The 14,520-nt window shown below is 60.5% G+C and overlaps 2 protein-coding genes across 6 annotated transcripts; one reads left to right on the top strand and one right to left on the bottom strand.

Annotated features, from left to right (window-relative positions):
• The first annotated feature begins 1,344 nt into the window (after positions 1–1,344).
• MFAP4 (microfibril associated protein 4) lies at positions 1,345–4,149 on the top strand. Of its 3 annotated transcripts, none has more exons than XM_059998519.1 (6): positions 1,345–1,401; positions 1,630–1,708; positions 1,921–2,075; positions 2,495–2,591; positions 2,669–2,851; positions 2,997–4,149. In XM_059998519.1, the coding sequence occupies exons 1-6, from the start codon at positions 1,396–1,398 to the stop codon at positions 3,242–3,244; spliced, it is 768 nt and encodes a 255-aa protein (XP_059854502.1). In that variant the 5' UTR covers positions 1,345–1,395; the 3' UTR covers positions 3,245–4,149. The 3 variants fall into 3 exon arrangements, with proteins under 3 accessions (XP_059854502.1, XP_059854503.1, XP_059854501.1); XM_059998520.1 differs by having other exon boundaries at positions 3,019–4,149; XM_059998518.1 differs by lacking the exons at positions 1,345–1,401; positions 1,630–1,708; positions 1,921–2,075 and having other exon boundaries at positions 2,137–2,591.
• On the bottom strand, positions 4,055–8,923 carry MAPK7 (mitogen-activated protein kinase 7). Of its 3 annotated transcripts, none has more exons than XM_059998515.1 (6): positions 8,282–8,923; positions 7,473–7,638; positions 5,751–6,829; positions 5,095–5,654; positions 4,616–4,749; positions 4,055–4,520 (listed from the first exon to the last, which is right to left on the bottom strand). In XM_059998515.1, exons 1-6 carry the CDS (start codon positions 8,511–8,513, stop codon positions 4,367–4,369), a joined length of 2,325 nt encoding a protein of 774 aa, XP_059854498.1. In that variant the 5' UTR covers positions 8,514–8,923; the 3' UTR covers positions 4,055–4,366. The 3 variants fall into 3 exon arrangements, with proteins under 3 accessions (XP_059854498.1, XP_059854500.1, XP_059854499.1); XM_059998517.1 differs by having other exon boundaries at positions 7,473–7,630; positions 8,282–8,451; XM_059998516.1 differs by having other exon boundaries at positions 7,473–7,633; positions 8,282–8,451.
• Between the last annotated feature and the right edge of the window lie 5,597 nt (positions 8,924–14,520).

Genomic DNA, 14,520 nt, shown 5'->3' on the forward strand with positions numbered 1-14,520 from the left:
CAGAACCGGGGCCAGCTGGGCGCACCCAAGGAGCCACAGACTCAGGAGTGAGGAGGGGGCCCGGGGCCAGAGCTGCTCTCTTACTCTGAGCCTCTGCACATCTCACCCACTCTACAAATGCTCGTCCCCGACACGCGTGACGTGTGCAATGAACTGCCTGGTGCCTGTGTTTGTGGCTCCGTGGGCAGCCAGTACACGGCAGGTGCTCCGAGAACACCTGACCTGAGTGGACGCAGGCTCCACGCGGGGTCGAGACGCAGCCCCTGCCCTCCAGCGCTCAAGGCCAAGTAAGGAGATGGGCGGCCGCGGGGAAACAGAGCCGGCTCAGGCGGGGCCTCCATGCGACAAGCCTGGTGAGGCCGAGCTGTACTTTGTGAGTCACAAGCGGTCAGGTTGTAAGGCCCTCGAGGCAGGCCTCAGCCACACTTCGCATTCCTCTCAAATCCAAGGTGAGAAGTGTAGGCTCAGCCCTGAGGCCACAGGGAGGCTCGAAGCAGGGGGTGGCAGGGCGGCCCCCAGGGGAGACCATCCTGGCAGCCTGTGCCGAGGACTCTGCCGGACTGGGGCAGGGAAAGGGTGGCTGGAGGCTGAGGGGCCCGGACAGGAGGAGGCGGCCTTTCAGGGCTGAGGAAACTGGCCGAGAGGGGCCGAGGGGAGTCTGAGGTGGGACGGGAGCCGAGTGAAGGCATTTGGAAGAAGGGGCTGCGGCTAGGGGAAGAAAAGCACAGGAGGCCTCTGGGGGAGGGGGAAGGAGGGGGCCTGAGGGGTGCTGGAAGGGGCTGGAAGGGGCCCCGGCTCAAGCTGGCCGAGAGCACTTGGATGCCTACAGGCTGTGCTCACGGCTCAGCAATGTCCCGGGCCTGCCAGGATACGCCTGGCTGCTGCCCCTGCCCCCCAGCCCCAGCCCCCGGTCCCACATCAGGAGCTCTGGAGCTGCCCCCCACCCCACCTTCCGCTCCCCAGAACCCAGACATACCCCCCCAACCTCAGCCTTTCCCCAGCGACGACGGCTAATGAAACCCAGGCCAGGGAAGGAAAGGGAGAAAACAAACAGACGTGGGCAGGGGGGCCGTCAGGAGGCGGGGCAGGGGCTGGGGGTGCCAGTCGGGGGGTGTCCGGGCCGGTCTGAGCCCTGGGGCGTGGACTTCCGCCCACTTTGCCCCGCAGGGCTAATGAGGCCCAGGTGGTCCCTTGGCTGGGGCCCACTTCCCGGCGCCACTGACAGTGTAAGTGGATGCCGGTTCCGTGCCGGGGGAGGGGGAGAGGGGGCTCTGCAGCCACAGGGGCGGGGCTGGAGCGGCTGGCCGGGGGCCCAGCACATAACTCTGGGCCGGCTCAGTCTGGGGCGCAGTCTGGGGCAGCAGACACCCAGCCGCTTGGAGCCCAGCTGGCAGCATGAAGGTACCGGGCTGGGGCGGGGGCCTCAGGGCCACAGGGGACTGAACCCACCCTGCAGAGAGGACCCTTGCCAGGCAGGGGGCTGTGAAGGGACGGGGCTCAGTCCAGGGGAGGTGTGGAGGCAGAAGTGCAGACCAGGGGCTCCTGGCAGGGCTGGTTCGTCTGAGGGGCAAATGCAGAGGGGGCGGGGGCTCTGGGGCTGGGCGGGTGACCCTGTTCTCCTGTCGTCAGGCCCTTCTGGCTCTGCCGCTGCTGCTGCTTCTCTGCACTGGCCCCTGCGTCCCCCAACTCTTGGGGATCCGGGGAGATGGTAAGCTGCCACACTCGCACAGCCCACAGGCTGGGCGAGGGGGCTGTCCTGAGCATCGCAGCTGGGAGTCGGGCCCCAGGGCTGAGCCTGTAAGAGGGAGCAAGTGGGCCAGACAGTACGCGCCCCCAGCTCGGGGAGGGAGGTGAAGGGGGGGCCGGGGGGGCGGAGGTGGCTGGTGTGCCTCAGGCCCCTTCTCCTCACCCCGCCCCCAGCTCTGGAGAGGTCATGCCTACAGCAGCCCCTGGACTGCGACGACATCTACGCCCAGGGCTACCAGGCGGATGGCGTGTACCTCATCTACCCCTCGGGCCCCAGCGTGCCTGTGCCCGTCTTCTGTGACATGACCACCGAGGGTGGAAAGTGGACGGTGAGTGGAGGGGGTGGGCACGGAGGCCAAGCCGCACGGCTGTGAGCCTGCGACTTCGTCTCTAAAGCAGGGACGATACAGCACAGTTTGTGCCCCTCTGCCACCACAGACTCCTAGATGCTTAAGGTAGGTTAGTGCCTGTAATCCTCACAATAATCCCGGGAGCAAGGTTACAAATGAGGAACCAAAACCCAGAGAGGTGCAGTAACTTGCCCAAGGGCACACAGCCGGCGCCGGACTCAACCCCAGGCGCCTCAATTCTAGAACGCCCCCTTCACCGCTTCCTGCTCTCGGCAGCCGCTCCCCGAGGGGCCTGGTGCCGGCACGCGCCTCACCTCGGCCCCCAGCGTGGTCCTCGCCCGGGTGAGGCCCCAGCCCCCCGGCCCCTCGAGCGTCCAGGCCCATCCTCTCTGCTCCAGGTTTTCCAGAAGAGATTCAACGGCTCAGTGAGCTTCTTCCGGGGCTGGAACGACTACAAGCTGGGCTTTGGCCGCGCCGATGGGGAGTACTGGCTGGGTAAGGCGGGGCCCGGCAGGCTGGGGGCCCCCAGAGCCAGGTCCCCGCTGACCGGCACGCCCCCCGCCCCCTCCCAGGGCTGCAGAACCTGCACCTCCTGACACTGAAGCAGAAGTATGAGCTGCGGGTGGACCTGGAGGACTTCGAGAACAACACGGCCTTCGCCAAGTACGGCGAATTCTCCATCTCGCCCAACGCAGTCAGCGCCGAGGAGGACGGCTACAGCCTCCACGTGGCGGGCTTCGAGGACGGCGGGGCAGGTACCCACTCTCGCCAGCCGCGGAGGGGCTGGGGGGAGGCCGCGCTGCCCCGCGCCCAGGCGGCCCCGCGGGCTGCGGACGCACAGCTACCCAGCGTCTGGCTCGGGAGAGGCCCCGTCCCCAGGCTGCCCCTCCCCTCCGCCAGGCGACTCCCTGTCCTACCACAGCGGCCAGAAGTTCTCCACCTTCGACCGGGACCAGGACCTCTTCGTGCAGAACTGCGCGGCCCTCTCGTCGGGCGCCTTCTGGTTCCGCAGCTGCCACTTCGCCAACCTCAACGGCTTCTACCTCGGCGGCTCTCACCTCTCCTACGCCAACGGCATCAACTGGGCCCAGTGGAAGGGCTTCTACTACTCCCTCAAGCGCACCGAGATGAAGATCCGCCGGGCCTGAGGCGCCGGCCCCGCCCCCCGCCCTGCCGCCCCGCCCCAGCCCCGCCCCGCTGCCCTCAGCGCCCGCGTCTCCCGGGGGCCCTGTGGCTCCAGCCCAACCGCTCCCCTCACACCCACGACGCCCAGCTCTCGCCCGGGCCTCCGCTCCCCTCCACCCGGCTACACGTCGGCGGCCTCCCAGACCTCCGGAAGGCACCGCCACCCGGCCTGGACTCGGACACCGTCCGGAAGGCTGCGGGCCGGTGTCCCACCTTAGCCGGCGTCCCGACTGCGGCCTCCACCAGGGCCCCGCGCCGGGAGACCGGAGGCGCAGTCCGACCCACTCCCGGCACACGCCAGGCCACCTGCGTGTGGCCGCCACCGCCACGCCCTAGCAGTCCCGCCAGCCAGCAGAGAACCTCCCATCCTTCACCTCCCTCCCAGCGGCGAGCACCACGGGCCCCCAGCCCCGTCTCACTCTCACGCTCAGCTTCCCCCGCCTGCCCGTCCCAGGCACCCAAAGCTCGACACCCAAACCGTATCTCACCCCAGCTACCGCAAGCCACACTAGAACAGCCACAGCCGAGGTAGGCACAGATTGTGAGGTCCCCCCACCCGCCCCGGGGGGGAGTCTGACCATGCGAGGTGGCAGAGGGCAACCTCTGTGGGGCTGGGAGCAAGTGGGGAGTGGAGGTCTTAATAAACCTCAGGACCTGAATGAACTGGCCTTGGCTGTTGTGCACGCAGATGCGTTTGCTTGGCCCCCAAGCTCTGGTTCCCCCACTGACGGCACCCTGCCCTTAACTCCAGAAACACGCCCTGGAGACAGGCACTAAAGGGAACGTTATATTTCACAGGCTTCGTTTTGATGGCAAAAAAAATTGTGTAATAATAATAATGTAATAATAATAAAAAAAAATACAATACTGAAAAGTATCGCTCGGGGGGGTAGGGGTTGCCCCTCCTGCCGTGGCTCGTGCTGGCTCAGGTGGCCGCTTAAGGCCGCAGGGTGGGTCTGAGATGAACCTGCAGAATAATCCGAGCTGAGCTTCCCCTGTCAGGCCCAGGGCTCCAGCCCTCGGGAACGGTCCTGCGGATCTTGGAGCTGGGTCTGCCCCTGGCAGCAAGGCACAGACTGCGGGCCTCAGGGCTCCTGGAGGTCAGGCAGGTCAGCCAGCAGCATGGGGGAGTCCATCTGGATCTCACGCTGCAGGGACTCGATGTCAGCAGGGTTTATGCCGTGGCCCTCGAGCCAGTCGGCGAGCAGGGAGGCTGAGAGCGAGGCTGAGTCGGCCTGGCTGAGGGCACCAAGGGGGAGAGTGGGGTGAGGGGCTCCTCCTGTGCTGGGAGCCCCTAGCCATAGCCCATTCTGGAGTCCCGGCCCAGCTCTTACCCGTCCTGTGGCCCGTCAGCCACGCCCATGTCGAAAGACTGGTTTAGGAATTCCTCCAGGTCAAAGCCAACGCCATAGCCCGCTCCACTGCCCTTTGGGGTGCCGGAGAACACGGGGGGCAAGGGGTCCTCCACCTGCAGGGGATGATGGCAGCTTACAACGCGGGAACCACCCAGCGCCAACTGAGGTCTGCAGGGCGCCCCACCCTGACACTGCCCTCAAGTGGGCCTGGACACCTGTGGTGACAGCCCCAGCCTCAACAAACACTGAGTGCGGGCTGGGGTCTCCAACGACCGGCTCATCAGCGCTACGCTCCTTCTGCGAGCGAGCAGGCAGGCTAGGAGAGCTCGAGCCCGGTCTGCCGCTCCGCTCCACGGGACCAGGACACACAACAGCCTCTCCTGCACCCAGCGACCTCCCAAGCCCACCTCCCCTGGATTCAGATCCAGGCATCCCCACGGCCAGGCCTCTCCCCTCACCTGCGACTTGGACAGCTGCTGGGTCACCAGGGTGACGTCGGGTGATTCGGAGGTGGAGGGCTGAGGGGCCCCCCCGGGGTCTGGAGGGGGTGGGCCAGAGGGGAAGTAAGGCAGAACGCTCTGGGCGCTGGCGCCAGGCAGCCCAGGGGGGGCCCCCAGCGGCCGGGGGGCCAGGAGGCCGGAGGAGGCGGTGGTCTGGGGTGGAGCGGCCGCAGGCCCAGCGGGCGGGCAGGCAGGCTGTGGCGGGGGGGCCGCAGGCGGGCTGCGGGGCCGGGCGGGGGGCGGCGTGGGAGCGGGGGCCGGGGGCCGGGCCATGCGAGTCCAGCGCTCCAGCAGGCTGCGGTCGTTGTCGCTGAGCACCAGGCCGGCCAGGGGGTCGGCGGAGGGGCCCCCGGAGGCCCCAGCGCCCCGCTCCTTGCGCTCCCGCTCCTGCCGCCGCTTCTCCCGCTCCTTGGCCCGCTCCTGCCGTCGCCGCCGCTTCTCCTCCCGCTCCCGCTGGCGCTCCTGGGCTGTCACCGGCTTCCGAGGCTCGGGAGCTTCCAGGGGGGCGCTGGGGCCATCTGCGGAGAAGACGGGAGGGTGACAATAAGAGCCTGTCCAGGCCTGGGGCCCCTCTGCCTCTCGCTCCCCAGCCAGCCGCGGCCTCTGCCAGGCACCTCGGAGCCGGCTCCGCAAGGACTTGAGCAGGGCGGCCTTGAGGGCAGCCTTGGTGTTGTCTGAGATGGCTCCCTCCCTCTTTGGAGGGGCTGGTTCACTGGCCGGCGGGGGCGGCTGCAGGGTCAGATCGATGGTGTCGGGCGCAGGGCCAGGGCATGGCAGTGGGGCCGGCGGAGGGGACTCCATGGCACAGTCCCCACTGGGAGCCCAGGGACTGGGCATCTCAACATCGGGGCAGCCGGGCTCACTGGCCACAGGCTGTAGGGAAGGCTGGAAGCGGATCTGCTGGCGGATGCCCTCGCGCCGTGCGTGGAAGTCTTCGATCTCGGCCACGATAGCCTCCTTAATGCGTTCCCGTGTGAGGGCTTCGCGGTCAAAGGCAAAGTCAAAGGGCGGGGCGCAGTCAGGCTCGTCATCGGGGTCGTGGTACTTGGCCAGGAAGGGGTGGCGAAGGGCGGCAGCTGCTGAGATGCGGGCACTGGGCTCAAAACGCAGCATGCGCCCCAGCAGGGAGAGGGCCTGGCGGTCGGCACCCGGGTACACCGTCTCCCAGGGCACAGGCTGGCGTGGCGGCAGGCTCTGGATGTAGGCCCGCACCCTCTCAGCCCCAACGGCCTGAATCACGGCCGGTGACGGGGTACCCAGCACCATCATGATCAGCTGCAGCTGGTGCACATAGTTTTTGCCTGGGAAGAGCTGGCGGCGGGCCAGCATCTCCCCAAAGATGCAGCCCACGGACCACAGGTCGATAGCCTGCGTGTACTCGTGCAGCGAGAGCATGAGTTCGGGGGCACGGTACCAGCGCGTGGCCACATACTCAGTCATGAAGTACTGGTGCTCGGCGGGCGAGGTGCACAAGCCTCGGGCCATGCCAAAGTCCCCAATCTTGAGCTCGCAGTTCTCGTTCACCAGCAGGTTGGAGGGCTTGAGGTCGCGATGGATGACCTGAGCCGAGTGCATGTACTTGAGGCCCCGCAGCAGCTGGTACAGGAAGTAGCGCACATGCTCCAGCGTCAATGGCTGCGAGGAGTGGATGATCTGGTGCAGGTCACTCTCCATCAGGTCCAGAACCACATAGCTGAGGGGCAGGGGAGACAGGCAGGGGCTGTCTTGCCCACCCTCCAGCCCCAGCCTCACCACGCCCTCCCGCTCCAGACAGCTCATGGCCTTACTCTCAGACTCTGCAGGGGCCACCCACTGGGTATGAAAATTCTAGATTCTCTACAACTCTTCCATTAACTTAAGTGAAGTGAAATTGCTTTTCTCTCCAGATCTAGTTTCACCATCAGAGTAAAGGTCGGGTTGGACTAAACCAGGCTGGCCAACATGTTTTGTTCGGGAGCCCTCTCCATTGTTTGGTAGTGGCTGCTTGAAAGACTACGATGAAAACTGTAAAGTCGTCTCCATTTTCTGTAGGACAGTGTTCTGTGACTGACTAGTGATGTCTGCTACGGGAATAAAAAGGTACAGATATAGAATGAACGTCCTTCGTTTGCCAAGCTACATACTGAGGTCCTATAAAACTGTTACTTCTGCATTCTTCTTGAGGAATCACATGTATCCCTGGCAAAGCCCTAAGGGAGCACTGATCCTAGAATCGCAGGAATTTTCCCAGCCTGCCCTACATTAGGTTCAGCTACCCTTCTAGAACTTCAGCAATATGGCCCCAGCGTTCAGAAAAGGTCCCTGCTCGGTCTCCCTCTTCCATCCCCGCTCCTTACACAGATTTGAACTCGCCATAGGGCACAGTGGGCCTCAGGATGTCCTTGATGGCAATGATGTTGTCGTGCTTGAAGTGTTTGAGGATCTTCAGCTCCCTGAGGGTCCGCTTGGCATTGGTCACCACGTCAAAAGCGTTAGGGATCTTCTTAATGGCCACCTGCTGACCTGGGGAACAGGGGAAAAGCAGATGCCACAAAGTACCCTGGTTAGCTGCAGAGTAGCACAAGGCCCCTTTCAATACCTCCCTTTGCGGACGCAAGTGACAACAGCTACCACTTACAGGGTACCTACTTTGTGCCAGGCTCTGTGCTAAGCATAGTACATACGTTATCAGATTTTCCCTTCACCTCCTTCCTGAGGCGGGTACTCATAGCTGAAAGTTAGAGATATGGAGACCTGGGCTCAGTAGCTTGCTGGGCATTGCACAGCTAGTTAGTGGTAGACTCTAGACTCTCACACCTGTGCTCACTCTACCTCCCTACACTCTGCATCTCAGACCTCATCCATCCCACCACCAACCCCGAGCGCCAGTCTCTGGCTCCAGAACACACTCTGGAGAACCTCCATTCGGGTCTAACGCCGACTGTCACCTAAGGAGGAAGTAGGCTGATGCGCTGGCAAAGCCACCAGAGTTTCAGAGACCCGAGCCCAATACAGAGGCCGGCCCCCAGAGGCACCCAACCCATGCTTGCTGACTTGACCCAGAATTCACATCCCAGCGTCCCCTATGGCTGCTTGGGACGGGGCGGGTCTCAGCCCCCGGGAACCGGTTTCCACACGTGCGAGCAAGGCCGGGCGGGTCGCTCACCGGTGAGGCGGCGGCGCGCGGAGGACACCACCCCATAGGCCCCGTTGCCGATGGTCTCGATGATCTCGTACTCGTCCCCCACGTCGAAGGTCACGTCGAAGGAGCGCGCCTTCAGCAGGGCCAGGTTCTTGGCCGCCACGGAGGCGGCGGGGCCGGTGGGTTCCGCCTTCCCCGGCCCGGGGGGCTCTCCGGAGCCATCCTCGCCGTCGTCCTCCTTCAGGGGCTCAGCCATGGCGTCTGCGTGGGGACGCGGGCGAGCAGGGGCCCGGCCCCGGACTCAGGGGGCCCCCCGGAGCCTCCAGGCCCGCAGGCCGAGCGGCGCACGCACCCTGTGTCCCGCACCCGCGGGAGCCCGGAGCTCAGGCCCGCGCGGGACGCGGGGTCGGCGGTGGGGGAGGCGCAGCGAGGCGCGGTCCAGGAAGAAAGCGAGGGGCGGGGCGCCCGCTCTCCTCGGTCGGCACTCGGCGGATGGCGCTTTACCCCGATGCCGCCCAGGCCCTCGGAGGTCCCGGCTCCCCGGCTCCCCGGCGTCGCCGGCTTTCAGTCCCTGGGTCGGGGTGATGGGTGGGACCCGAAGACCCACTCGCTCACTGGGTCGGGCCGCCGCCACCACCACCACCTCAGCAGCGCGCGGTCTCCCGTCCCGCCCCCCAAGACCACGCCTCCGCAGGCTCTGGCCAATCCGTGGACGGTCTCCGCGGAGGTGCCCACCCCTTCCACTTGCTGCGTCCAATCAGCGCCCACCGGCCAAGGAAGCCGCGCCTCCACCCGCGCCCGCGCCGCTGTCCAGTCCCCCGGCGGGAGCCGCCCAACCCGCGCTCGGCTTTCGCAGCGGCTCTGCGGCCTGGTGCCCTCCTCGGACGCATGCGCGCTGGCAGCCCCGGGCGCCGCGAGACTGGAAAGCACCGCCCCCGCGTGCGCGGGCACGCGCATCCACTCCGATCCGCCAGGTGGCCTCTGGTCAGTTGCTGCTGGTCCTGGGAGCTTGGAGGGTTGAGGTGACTAGATGTTACCTTGGCGGCCGCATCACTCAGTCCCCCTCCTTCAGCCCCCTCTTCCCTTATCAGCCTCTATCGCCCCGGGGATTGCGCCCCCCATTTTCCCGATGGGCCCCGGGAGCCCGGCGCTGGGAAAGCGTCGTCCCAGGTAGAAGGTGATCCGTCCCATCCAACCACGGAGATCCCGGTCCTCCGGGTTACAGAGCGTCGGCCCGAAGCCTCCACTGACTTCCGGTGGCTGGTCTCCTCTTAGCTTCCGGCGTCGCCGGGCCTCGGCTCGCGGTTTCCCGGTCTCGGGCGTGACGCCTCCGTGGGGCGGCTCCGTCTAGCGACTCCCGCGCCTTGCCTGCGGGGCAGCGGGCGGGGCCGCGGCGTCAACTACGCCCGCTCGCTGGAGGCCGCGTGTCCACCAGTGTCTTGGGAGGAAGCGTCCGGGGTCGGGAGCCCAGGAGTTAGGCCTGAGCGCCTCGGCGAGGGTCCATCCCTTCCGTCCCAACTGGTGGCTGAAGAGTAGATCCAGACCAGAAAGGAATTTTGTTTACATTCCCCACTGTTGTGGTTGTTTATTTTTTACTAAAACATACATAAAGTTCCACATAAGTGTATCAATCAGTTTTCACAAACCTAACACCTCAGTGTGTAGAATTCAAATGGAGAAAACCAAAAATACAGAACGTTGCCAGCCCTTCAGAAGCCCCTTCTCTTTTCTTGTGGTGACAGTTTCTGTTAACTCTTCCATACTTTGTGGGGGGTTTTGCACTGAAATTTAAGAGGTTCACTAGGACCCATACTTTAGGATGGAAAAGTAGAGACTGCGTTCTTAAAAACACGACATAAGGAAACACGTCTAGGAGTAGAAGGTCAGCCCCAGAACAAATAGATACCTCGTATTTCGACATGGAAAAACCACATGGGCCTCCTGAGTTAGCTGAACTATACATTTGTTTCTGATTTTCCTGACAGCACAGCAAAAAGCCAAATTCTCTCTTACGTGATTAGCCTTGAACATCAATAAACCACATTCATGGGAAGTGGACCTTTTCTGCCCTGATTTCTGAAAATATTTCCGTGATGGCCTTTCCTTAGGTGACAGTAGACAGCCTTCCCTAACTCTGAAATATGTGCAGGATAAGTTCTGCGGTGCCCGTCAGTGAAAAGAGAGGGCGTAAAGCAGCAGGACCCATAAACGCGTCTTCTCAGGGAACCTGGTGGCCAGCTCTGTGATGGTCCCGTCTGCTGTGGGAATAAAGCATAAAGTAGCAGAAGAGACCCATAAATTGCGAATCCTTTAAATACTTCTCTATAAATATTCCAGCTAGGATCGGTATACAAGTTACAGACATTTCAACTTCCTTGGCAAAAACTCCCTGATTCTCACTGACTTTTGAGATTGATACACAATGAGCTGCTTTACTCCTGCCCCTACTAGGCCCTGACTCCGTCCTGGAATAGTCATCAATTATCTAACATTCTCAGCCTTGCCTTAAGACCTTGCTGCATTTGACACAACTGACTACTTCAAGAAAAAGTTGTTTCATATGGCTCAAAACTCAAATCTTAATTAAAAAGTTCAAGTGAAAAATCTTGGTCTCACGCCAGGTGGCCGATTTTATAGTTTCCTACCGGAAGTAAGAAGAAACAATATAAATGCAACACAAGCAAATACTAATACACACTCTTACCCACCTCCCCTTTACTCTACAAAAAGGTAACAAATTCTTTACAATTTTCCTGCAGATCATGCAGTATCAAAAACCAGACGGATCTCTCATTCTTTTTTTGTTATAACAGCGTTTTTGAGATATAATTTACATACCATAAAACATTTACAGTGTACAATTCAGTACATGAATTTAGTTCGTTCACAGAGTTGTGCAACCATCACCACTGCCTAACTTTGGAACATTTTCATCACCCCAAGAAGAAAGCCATTAGTCACTCCTCATTTCCCCTCACCAGCCCCTGGCAACCACTAATCTGTATGGAGTTGCCTATTGTGGACGTTTCAGATCAATGGAATTATACACCGTGTGACCTTTTGTGCCTGACTTCCTTCACTCAGCATAATGTTTTCCAGGTTCATCCTTGTGGCATGTGTCAGAACTTCATTCTTTCTTAAGGCTGAATATATTACACTGTATAGATAGACCACATTTTGTTTATCCCATCATCAGTTGATGGACATTTAGGTTGTTTCTAGTTGCGGAGCACAGGCTCCGGACACGCAGGCTCAGCGGCCATGGCTCACAGGCCCAGCCGCTCCGTGGCATGTGGGATCTTCCCGGACCAGGGCACGAACCCGTGTCCCCTGCATCGGCAGGCGGACTCTCAACCACTGAGCCACCAGGGAAGCCCAACTTTTAAAAACTTTTTGAGGAGCTGCCAGACTGTTTACTTGAGTGGCTGCACCACTTTACAATCTCACCAGTATATCTGAGGGTTCCAATTTCTCCACATCCTCACCAACACTTGTTATTTTCCTTTTTTTTTCTGTTTTAAATTGTAGTCATCCTGGTGGGTGTGAAGTGGTCTGTCATTGTGGCTTTGATCTGCATTACTCTCATGACTAATGATGTTGAGCATCTTTTCATGTGCTTATCGACCATGTTTCTTCTTTGGGGAAATGTCTGGTCAGTGTCTGTTCAGTTCCTTTTCTGTTTTGAATTGTGTGATTTGCCTTTTTATTGTTGAGTTGCAGAGTTCTTTATATAGTCTGGATATAAGTTCCTTATTAGACGTATGATTTACATATTTATTCCCATTCTGTGGGTCATCTTATCAGTTTCTTGGTGGTATCATTTGAAGCACAAAAGTTTTTAATTGCAATTAACTCTGATTTATCTATTTTGCCTTTTGTCACTTGTGCTTTTGATGTCATGCCTAAGAAACCATCTCATTCTTTTTTATTTTTAAAGTTTTTCATTTTTTATTTTTACTTATTTTTTTGGTGGTCACATCACGCAGCTTGCGGTATCTTAGTTCTTGGACCCCGGACCAAACCCGGGCCCTCAGCAGTGAAAGCACGGAGACCTAACCACTGGACCGCTAGGAAATTCCCATCTCATTCTTTTTTACAGCTGCATAGTACCACTTTTCAGATATAATCTATTTACCCAAGACCTATAGGTGGACACTTTTTGCTATTGCAAACGATGTAGTGCTAAAGTATCTTGAACACATCGTTTCGTGTGCTGTGAGTCCAAGCCACCCAGAAGCGGGTGTGTGCCAAGTTGAAGAGCGCTGCACTCGTGACTTTAACGGTGTCAAATCCCTGTCCTTACAGATTATATCACTTTAGGCTCCCACCAGCAGTGTGAGAGGAGGAGTCACACGGTGCTTTTTAAAAGTTTGGAGTTGTTTGCCTATGTTGACAATGGGAGACGTCCCCTAAAAATCCCGGTTTCTGGTTTCTTTTGGAAAGCTGGAAGATCTGTCAGCGTCAAAGCTGCATTTCCACAAAGCGTTAGTGGACTGTAACAGAGCAGTAGCCTCGCCATTGAAATGGGGGCTCTCCTGCTCACCGGTCCCCACCACTCCCCGACTGCGTCCCCAGCACAGGCCGACTGTCACATGCCATTCATCACATGCTTGTACCAGCGTAGAAACACCTTAGTAAAAGCAGGGAAATGAAAGAGGCCCAGGGGACATATCTCCAAAAGAAGGGGGAGGGGGAGGGGAGGGGAGGGCAGGGGGAGGAGGGGGAGGGGAGGGCAGGGGGAGGAGGGGGAGGGGAGGCCAGGGGGAGGAGGGGGAGAAGCAGCAACTAAGCTGTGGGAATGAAGAGGGTCTCCTGACACAGACCACTGCTCAGCCCTCCTGGCCGTGCCTCCTGCCTGGCCACATGCACGTCCAAGTTCACGATTTAGGCCACTGGGAGCCTCCGAAGAGGTTTGAGTAGAACACCCTTCAGAATTGCCTTCCTGAGAAATATTTCTGGCAAATGGTGTGGAAGGCATGCTTGGGAAAAGGCTGGAGAAAAGGAGATTATTATGCCGTCCAGGTGACAGCCCTGACGGGGCTCTGGACCAAGCAGTGGCAGTGGATCCCTGAAGACGGATGTGGAGGGAGGTGAGAGCAGGAAGCGTGGGTTGTGTCAGAGCTTCTGTGGAGACAATGGGGGTGTCACCAAGATCCGGACACCTGAGCTGCGTGGTGGATGCAGGTGAGGCCGTTCAGCTACATCCAAGCACCTGGTGAGCCCCGTCTCTGATCCCAGCCCCGGAGGCCCTCCTGGGCTGCAGAGCCTTAACCCTCGTCATGTTGGGGGTATTGGGGAGCCCCGGATGGTGGACTCCTTCCAACAACCTTCAGGGACCGCCCCCCTTTGTCGATAGTCTCAGCAAAGGTTCGGGGTGGCCTCTCATTGGACAGGCTAGTGGGGGGCGTGGGAGGAAGCATGCTGATTGGCCAGACCTGAGTCACCTGTCCACCTCTGGAAGGGCGAGCGGCCGAGAGCCATTTTCCCAAAGGAAACCTGGGCTTTAAGGAAGGACGGACGGCTGCCAGTAGGAATGAGATGTGCCCCACACATCTGCACCCCTCTGCCGCCAGAGGAAGTGCAGGGGAAGTCTGAGGAGCAGAGAGCAGGGTCTCTGTCCGGGAAGCTGCTATTCCGACATGACTGCCTCCCCTCCAACCCCAAAGGCCCTTAGTTTCCAGAAGACACACTTTGGGATCAGGAACAGCTGAGTTTGAATCCTGCTCTGCCACGTCGCAGCCAGGGCATTCTTTACTGTGTATTTCTGTGTCATAACCAGGGACACGTGGTCCCCGCCCCTCTCTCACCAGGGAGCCCAACCCTCGGCCGGCAGTGTCTGCCCCTGTGGCCGGCGCTGAGGAGGAGAGGCTCAGGCCCCGGGGGTGAGGAGAGGACGCCTGCTCAGGCGGGGAAGTCACGGAGGGACATCCAGGTCGGGACCAGCCAGGTGAGAGGGCTGGGAGGAGGGGGAGGGGAGGGTTAAGCAGAGGGAGCAGCAGGTGCAAAGGGCAGGTGTGAGTGAGCTCGGCACACGTCTCGGGACACAGAGACCCGCGTGGAGGTGGCAGGGGGAGGGGCACACAGAGACGGGCTGGAGAGGTGGGCAGACGACCACCGTGCAGGACCCCCGGGGCCCTGACCTCAGTGTCCCTGTCTGCAAAGTAGGGATGTTCAGACCTCCCTGGTTGGGCTGTTTTCTGGGTTTGAGAAATGACAGCCCAGCCAGGAGAGTCCCAGGCATGGGCCTGGCCCTCTGGAGGTGC

This window comes from Delphinus delphis, chromosome 19 (genome assembly GCF_949987515.2).
Source record: "Delphinus delphis chromosome 19, mDelDel1.2, whole genome shotgun sequence".
Taxonomy (NCBI): domain Eukaryota; kingdom Metazoa; phylum Chordata; class Mammalia; order Artiodactyla; family Delphinidae; genus Delphinus; species Delphinus delphis.

Excerpts from the sequence above, each read along its gene's own strand:
- MFAP4 (XM_059998518.1), top strand. The coding sequence starts at position 2,252 with ATGAGGAACCAAAACCCAGAGAGGTGCAGTAACTTGCCCAAGGGCACA. Across the intron at positions 2,592-2,668 it reads CGATGGGGAGTACTGGCTGG|GGCTGCAGAACCTGCACCTC; the intron begins GTAAGGCGGGGC and ends GCCCCCTCCCAG. Across the intron at positions 2,852-2,996 it reads CTTCGAGGACGGCGGGGCAG|GCGACTCCCTGTCCTACCAC; the intron begins GTACCCACTCTC and ends CCCCTCCGCCAG.
- MAPK7 (XM_059998515.1), bottom strand. The coding sequence starts at position 8,513 with ATGGCTGAGCCCCTGAAGGAGGACGACGGCGAGGATGGCTCCGGAGAG. Across the intron at positions 7,639-8,281 it reads CGCGCGCCGCCGCCTCACCG|GTCAGCAGGTGGCCATTAAG; the intron begins GTGAGCGACCCG and ends CCTGTTCCCCAG. Across the intron at positions 4,750-5,094 it reads AGCAGCTGTCCAAGTCGCAG|GTGGAGGACCCCTTGCCCCC; the intron begins GTGAGGGGAGAG and ends CATCCCCTGCAG.